This window comes from Cornus florida, unplaced genomic scaffold, assembly GCF_030987335.1.
Source record: "Cornus florida cultivar Cherokee Brave unplaced genomic scaffold, ASM3098733v1 CherokeeBrave_3.0.0_Hap2_Chr08, whole genome shotgun sequence".
NCBI classification, from domain to species: domain Eukaryota; kingdom Viridiplantae; phylum Streptophyta; class Magnoliopsida; order Cornales; family Cornaceae; genus Cornus; species Cornus florida.
Genome location: NW_026775578.1, coordinates 21354872 through 21362412, shown reverse-complemented (window position 1 = coordinate 21362412; position 7541 = coordinate 21354872). Strand labels below are relative to the sequence as shown.

The window sequence follows — 7541 nt, the reverse complement described above, 5'->3', positions numbered from 1 at the left end:
ATATCTTGTAACTAGAATTTGTTTTAAGATTTTTGAAATTAAAAATATGAAAATATGTTACGTAAAAAATATTTAAAATTTAAAAAATAAAATAACTGTTATTTAGAATTTTATTTTTTTATTTTTCAATACCGTCATTGATACTGTGCAGAAACATTATAAAACACCAATTTACTACCTATCCGCGATTCCAGTACACAAGTGTCATATTTGTTTACAAGGAAATCATAGAGAATAAAAGAATGGAACAACTTAAATTGATGAGCAGTCAGATAATACATACATGTGCACATTTGGCACACCAAAAATTACCACCATCCTTAGCATTCACCTTGTAATTAGGGTGCATGGTGAGTACTGAGAACCCAGTCTAACCTACCTTTAAGCATTCCTTTGTACAAGTATTGCAAGAATGGTGTGATGTTCCAACTCAACCTCCACAGATGTTCAAACCAATTAACCATCAATAGCAAGATCCACAATTGTATAACTGTACCAGACTCCAGAAGACACTGTTACCAGACTCCATGTGTTCTGCATTTCAACGAATTCCTCCTCCAAAACTCCGAATACAGTCAATCCTCATATCTATGTATTTCATTTCAATCACCGAAAAGACTACCTTAGCCTTGTGCACTAAGAAAAATGAGAAGATTGTATCACCAAATGCATCTGTCATAATGATCAATTCTACCCAAGCTCGGAATGCACCAAATTAGAAATCTCTGTTGGCTGGTACAAGCTTCAGCAACTTGGAAAGCTCGTAGGACTTGAAATCTTTCCCGTAACATAAGCTTATATCGAGGGGTGTTTTCCCATCCTGATACGCAATGAAGCAAAAATGTCATACCTGCCCTTTGAGAGAAAAAAGAAGAAATAATAGAAGTTCTCTATATAAGCAATTTACTATCCTCCAAAAAAAAAGAACAGGACCTGAAGATCATGCTCTCAATGCTTTCAGCACAGCCCAATATGATGAGCCCTAACAAGCACGCTTCTCTCATACACGAACAATATTTGCCAAATTTAAACAGAAAAAAAGATCAAAGGTTGTTTTGAACAAATTATTCCAAAATGTATTTTGTTTTTAGAGATAGAGGATCAAACTGTCAGATCTACAGAAGTCAGGTCAATAATTACTAATTTTGAAATGATAATTAGATAGTTACTATGTAGTAGTCCTATAAGTCAGGCTAAACCATTGTCCTCACTATAATGAATAAACTCCAACACACCCCACTCACAAATCCCTTCCTCCTCCCAAATTTCAAAAAAAATGAAATTCGTCACCTTAAGTGTGTTGGATGGTCTTGCCCAACATTCCTAAGGCACACAGCACATGAACAATGCAAACCTAGATAAATTAATTCAAAGAACTCAGGGAGCTTTGTAGAGTTAGAGGGTTTCCCAAGGCACCAAAGGGGCTAAAAGGTCTAATAGATCTCACCCAACCACGAAGTAACAAAACTTAGTTCCCACAATGTTACCTTAGTTCTTCTGGTCTTGTCTGCCCCATTGACTAACAAAACTTTTGCTATGTCTCTATTTCTACTTTGTATTGCAACATGCAATGGAGCCCATCCTTCCTGTAGCAAAAAAAAAAAAATTATAAATATATTACACAAAACTAGAACTGTATAGAGGGATATTTGAATAAATCTATACTCACATTATCAGCCACATTCACATCAACCTTGTATTTGATTAATAACTTCACAGTTTGTAAGGCACCAACTTGAACCGCATAATGGAGTGCAGTGGCACCATCCTGGTATGGAGCGAAACAGATAAATCCACGTCCCTTTCAAAGTTATACAAATATAGGAATTGACAAATATATAATTAAAAAAAATTGTCCCTTTCAAAGTTATACAAATATAGGAATTGACAAATATATAATTAAAAAAAATTGTCCTCACCTGATCTCTAACGTGGGGACTTGCACCTTTTCTCAAAAGATGACTAATGACGGCCTCTTTTTTACCAATAATTGCTTTGTGAAGAGCAGTGAGACCATCCTACTTCACCAAACTAATTCAGATTCCTTCCTCAACATAAAAGAGGTTAACCAGCTTTACTATTTAAGATATGGACAAATCCTACCTTATCAACAAGGTCAATATCAAGCCCGTTTTCAAGTAGCATGTCCATGAAATGTATCTGTCCTGCTAGTGCAAGAGTATGGAGTGGGTTCCATTTTGCCTATGTTATAAAATCACAAGATTTTCAAGAATAAGAAACTCAGTCCTTCAATCACCAAGCAGCCACAATTGCACTTTCCTTTTCAAAATAAGAATCATGAATTGCTCTAGAAAATAGGAAGTAACAAAATAAAGTTATGATTAATGCATTATCAGCAATTTCCAGTAATAAAAGAAACCAGAGTCATGTAAAAGAGAAGGAAAAATATATATACATACATATATATATATGTATATTATACAGTCAAATAGGCTTAACATATTCTCAAAACTTACAGTTGATATTTTCCCCAATTTAGGAGTCATATTCTGTTGCAAAATCACTCTTTCTTCAGGTCCCAAAAGCTGTTCAACCTCTGCAAGAATTAGAATATTGTACTAATTGCATCATCTTGATGCAAGAGCCATGAGGAATTCAAAGTCATGTACAACAACGAAAAAACAAACCCTTTTCCCAACTACTTGGGGTTGGCTAACTTCAAAGTCATGTAATGTAGTAAAAATGAAAAGACAAAAAAAAAAAAAAGGTTAGAAAATGAATTTTGGATTCTAGAACAAGAAACAAATGCTGTAGTGCACCACAAACTCCGGAGAAACAATGCACACAAAGAAGCAGAACTGTAAGCATATAAATTTCATTGATTGAAGATACACGCAAAGATCCAAATGATGAAGGCTGACAGTGGAAAATTGATATATTAAGAAACAATAAATCAATTTAATTGATTAATTTGCATCTAAGTTCGAACTATGTGCATTAACAACAGATCATTAAAAGATATATCATGCTTGAACTCATTGTCTCTAACCAATACATATGTCCACAAAGAAACTCCATGTTGACAACTCATTGATATGTATTCAGTGACAATTTTTACCCTGCACTAATCGAACAGGAGAGAATAATGGTCAATGATTCTTGAGAATTAACCATCAACCGGTTGACTGAAAACCCTTCATATTAATATCTATAGTTTCTGTCATTCAATCCAAATTTTCTTATCAAAGTTTCTATAGGATTACTCAAAAGTCAACAAAACCTTTTCTCCAATTATTTGGTATTTGCTAGATGAATCCTGTTTTATCATTCCACTAATTGAGGGTCATAACCCCAGAATTACTCAAAAGCTAAAAAAAACCCTTCTTTCCAATTATTTGGGATTTGCTATGTGAATCCTGTTTTATCATACCACTAAATCTAGGGTCATAACCCCAGGATTACTCAAAAGTCAAAAAAACCTTTCTTTCCAATTATTTGGGATTTGCTACGTGAATCATGTTTTATCATTCCACTAAATCTAGGGTCATAACCCCGGGATTACTCAAAAGTCAAAAAAAATATTTTTCCAATTATTTGGGATTTGCTACGTGAATCATGTTTTATCATTCCACTAAATCTAGGGTCATAACCCCAGGATTACTCAAAAGTCAAAAAAAACCTTTCTTTCCAATTATTTGGGATTGGCCGTGAATCCTGTTTTATTATTCCACTAATTCTAGGGTCATTATTTGCGACACGAATCCTGTGAATCTATGGCCTCAGGTAAATGACATACTAAATATCTTTCCTAACTATCTTTCCTAACTATCTCAACCCATGTTAGTTTTGGTAATTCCCTTCCCTAGCATTACCCTTTCTAAGGACCACATCAGTTTTCCTTATCAGTGCATTTATTGGGCAACACTACACATAATTAAGCTATCTTAATCGATTTTCTCTCATTTTATTTCCAATTAGTGCTACTTCAGTCATCTCATGAACATGTTCATTTCTAATGCTGTCCTTTCTTGTTTTACAACCCATCCATCTGAACATTCTCACTTATACTACACGTGTAATTTGTGTAGGATGACTGCTAAAACTAAGCACTTATTTCAATTTTGGTGACAATTATAAAAATAAATAAATAAATAAATAAATAAAAATATGAACGTATACTGACCACTAAGTGGCACAGGAGGAAGAGAAGAAAGTGGATATGGCTAAATGTAAAAGCTTTACAATTTTCTATCACTAATGACACAATTGAAACTAGCCTACCTGTTCCTATCTTTAAATCCACCTAATACCTTCATTTATCATCAGAATCAAATAAGAAAAAATTTAAAACTCATTCAAAAAGACTATTGCAGCTATAAAAAAATAAATAAATAAAATAAAAAAAGGGAAAGAAACATAGACCAAAAACCAAAGGACTGTGACAAAAGTCTATCAAATAGCTGATCCACAGCTTGAAATTGTAATCTTTTTTCTTTTCTTGCAATCACATTTCTAGGAAGAGATGCAAATACACGGAGAAAAGTATTTAGCCCCTCAAATCAATGTCATACAAATACCTTCTTATTTCATTAGCAGGTTTCCAAGCAAAAAAATTGAATCAAAGTGAACACTGAGTTTATTCAAAGGAGTCTATTCGTTGTAATATAGTACACGGATAGTCGGATAGGTAGAAGGGAATCCACAATTTCATTGAATATGTTCCAATTTATTTTTTCTTTTTTCAGTATCATTTTTTTTTTTTTTTCCAATCAATCAATATATTACAATTAAATTCTAAGAGGCCTTGATAATTATGCTCTATTACACAAATATGAAATTGAGAGAGCATTTTCGAATAACTTCAAGAACACTAAAAATATAAACCAATATAAAAAAGTAAACAGATAGAATAAAATTTGAATTGAAAAAGGCATATTAGTGAGCGAGCACAAAACCTTTGACAAGATCCTCCTCGTACTTGTCTGCTAAAACCTTATCAGAACTTTTAGCAGTAGATGAAGCATCTCTCTTTTCTTCCCAGTCGCTTTCGAAATCCAAATCATTTTCTTCAACTTCCCCCTCATCTTCATCAGATTCACTGCCACTGCCATCATCAGGTTCCTCCCAGAATCCTCGGCGGTCCGGCAAAGACGAAGCTTGGATTGAATTCACTGCACAAATGGTTAATTTCGAGTGGTTCTCAAAAGGAGAAAAACCCAAACTTGGTCTTCTTTGAGGAGTGTTTAATTTGAAGAGAATGGTGTCGTAGCTCCAATTTGGGGTTGTAGAATTATTGAGAAGGGCTGGAATTGGGGACAAGGGTTTCGAAGGGAAAGTTGCAGTGACCAATGACACCATCATTAAAGCGGGAAAAAGAGAAATGAATGAGATTTAGTGAATGAAGTTTCAGAAATCGAACATAAAAGTATAGCTAAAGAAACAATCAATCAAATTTTGAATAAAATATTGGAATTCAGGAGCTGTTTTGACAAATTGAATTGCAGTGGGCAACTTTGGCCGTTAAACCCTAAAGGTGTGTTCGGATAGAAGGGGAAAAAAGAAAAGGGATGATAGCATTAGTTAAGAGAGAAAAGAAAAGAAAAGAAATGATAGTAATAATTTTTATTTGTGTTTGGATAGATAAGGGAAAAAAGAAAAAAAAAAAATTATAGTTATTTTTGTTTGGATAAAATAGAAGAAAGAAAAGAAAAGAAAGAATAGTAGACAAATTATTTTTTTACCTTTTCATAATCATGGGATATGGAATAATAAATCTGTATATTGATTTGTGGAGGCTAATTTTGATATTATCAAAATACTACTTAAAATCACTATATTTTTTCTCCCTATTTCTCCCTATTTTCTCAAAATTGAAAAGAAAGCAAATAAGAGATAAGGAGGGATAACTATCCCTCCCTATCCCTCCACTTAACTTACCCAAACACAAACTTACACTATTCTCTTTTTTATTTTCTCTCCATTCCCTTCAAATCAACTCTACCAAACACACCCTAAGGGCCTGTTCGGAAGGCCAAAACGATATTGGTTTTGGTATTTTGGTCCCATATCTCGTTTGGTGTGGGCTGATGTGGTATTGAATAATGTCAAAACAATACTAGATTTGGGCCAAAACTCATATCAAGAATTTGGTGATATTGAATGATTTTGCACTGTAGCGGCGATATCAGATTGGGCCAAACACTGTAGCGCTGGTATCAAGTGATACCAAACACTGTAGCGGTGATATGAGGTATAGATCCAACATAAAACCAGTCGCTATCGTACATCTCCAAATGGGCTTTTTAAATTAGGGTTTTGAATTTGGAAGGGGAAAAGGAGTAGGAATCAATCCTGTCTGTTTGTATGTAGATATATTTACAGAGGAGAAATTAGGTTTGTTTCAACTCTGTTGTGGTATTAGCTTTTCAATTTTAGGATTTCATGGCTCGTAAGCACAGTTTTCACTCGGATGCTTTTGAGAGATCAGATGATAATTCAAAACGGCAAAGACAATCAGATGATAATTCAAAACGGCAAAGACAATCAGATGATGCTTTTGTTTTGCGGAAAGGGAATTCGAAAGAGGAGGATTACAGTATCGTACAAAATCAAAAAGTGAAGTGGGATGCATTAAAGAAGAACATTTATTGCTTAGTGAAGAGGTTATACTCGAAGGATAGACAATGAATGAGCTATTTGCTGAGAATCTGATCCGAGGAAGGGGTCTTTTTTGTCAGTGCTTGATGGAATTCCAGATGGTGTATCCGCTTCACACTGATCTGTTTGCTGCGTTGGTAGCCGTTGTCAATTCCAAGTTTCCGGATGTGGGTCATCTTCTATGCAGAAGGATTCTTCTGCAGATAAAGACAGTATGAACGGAATGACAAGGTAGGTGTTATGCAAATATACATATATTTTTTCTTGTTACTACCTTGTTGCTCTTTGATTAGTTCAACATTTTGCTGATTTTGGTTTGCTTCTGATTGTTCAAATTATTTTTTGGGATTCTTAATTCTCTTATACACGGGTTTCTTTGATTATTTAAACCTTTTGCTGATTTGGGTTTGCTTCTGATGTTTCAAACTTCAAATTATTTTTTGGTATCAGTTTATTGCAGTGACAATTATCACTAGCTCTTAATTGTTAGCACATCTTGTGAACCGGTTCTTTGATTAGTTCAACCTTTTATTGATTTAGGTTTGCTTCTGATTGTTCAAATTATTTTTGGCATTCTTTTATTGACAGCAACAATTATCTATAGCTCTCAAGTTATTGGCACTTCTTGTGAACTAGAAAGTGGTTATTTGATTAGTTCAACCTTTTACTAATTTGGGTTTGCTTCTTATTATTGAAATTATTCTTTTGGTATTCTTTAATTGACACTGATAATTATCAGTAACTCTTAAGTTATTAGCACATCTTGTGAACTAGAAAGTGGTTATGAGAAGTTGTTAATTTCATTTTAGGGTTATAGAATGCTTATAAACAGGCTTAATTGGTTAAAAAATAAGGGCAGCCTCTAAAAAATGACAAAATTCAGAATTAATTAGAGAAATTTTTTTCCCTAGTTGATACTCCAT

General features: G+C 33.7%; 1 protein-coding gene across 2 annotated transcripts; it reads right to left on the bottom strand.

Moving 5' to 3' along the window:
* Positions 1 to 228: 228 nt before the first annotated feature.
* LOC132270711 (ankyrin repeat domain-containing protein EMB506, chloroplastic) lies at positions 229 to 5534 on the bottom strand. Of its 2 annotated transcripts, none has more exons than XM_059771902.1 (7): positions 4917 to 5534; positions 2478 to 2557; positions 2104 to 2202; positions 1920 to 2018; positions 1670 to 1801; positions 1488 to 1586; positions 229 to 820 (listed from the first exon to the last, which is right to left on the bottom strand). In XM_059771902.1, the coding sequence occupies exons 1-7, from the start codon at positions 5320 to 5322 to the stop codon at positions 716 to 718; spliced, it is 1020 nt and encodes a 339-aa protein (XP_059627885.1). In that variant the 5' UTR covers positions 5323 to 5534; the 3' UTR covers positions 229 to 715. The 2 variants fall into 2 exon arrangements, with proteins under 2 accessions (XP_059627885.1, XP_059627886.1); XM_059771903.1 differs by having other exon boundaries at positions 1670 to 1768; positions 4917 to 5533.
* Positions 5535 to 7541: the final 2007 nt, after the last annotated feature.

Coding starts and splice junctions, on each gene's coding strand:
- LOC132270711 (XM_059771902.1), bottom strand. CDS start 5,322: ATGATGGTGTCATTGGTCACTGCAACTTTCCCTTCGAAACCCTTGTCC. Junction 2,019..2,103: donor ATATTGACCTTGTTGATAAG/GTAGGATTTGTC, acceptor TTGGTGAAGTAG/GATGGTCTCACTGCTCTTCA. Junction 1,802..1,919: donor GTCCCCACGTTAGAGATCAG/GTGAGGACAATT, acceptor TAACTTTGAAAG/GGACGTGGATTTATCTGTTT.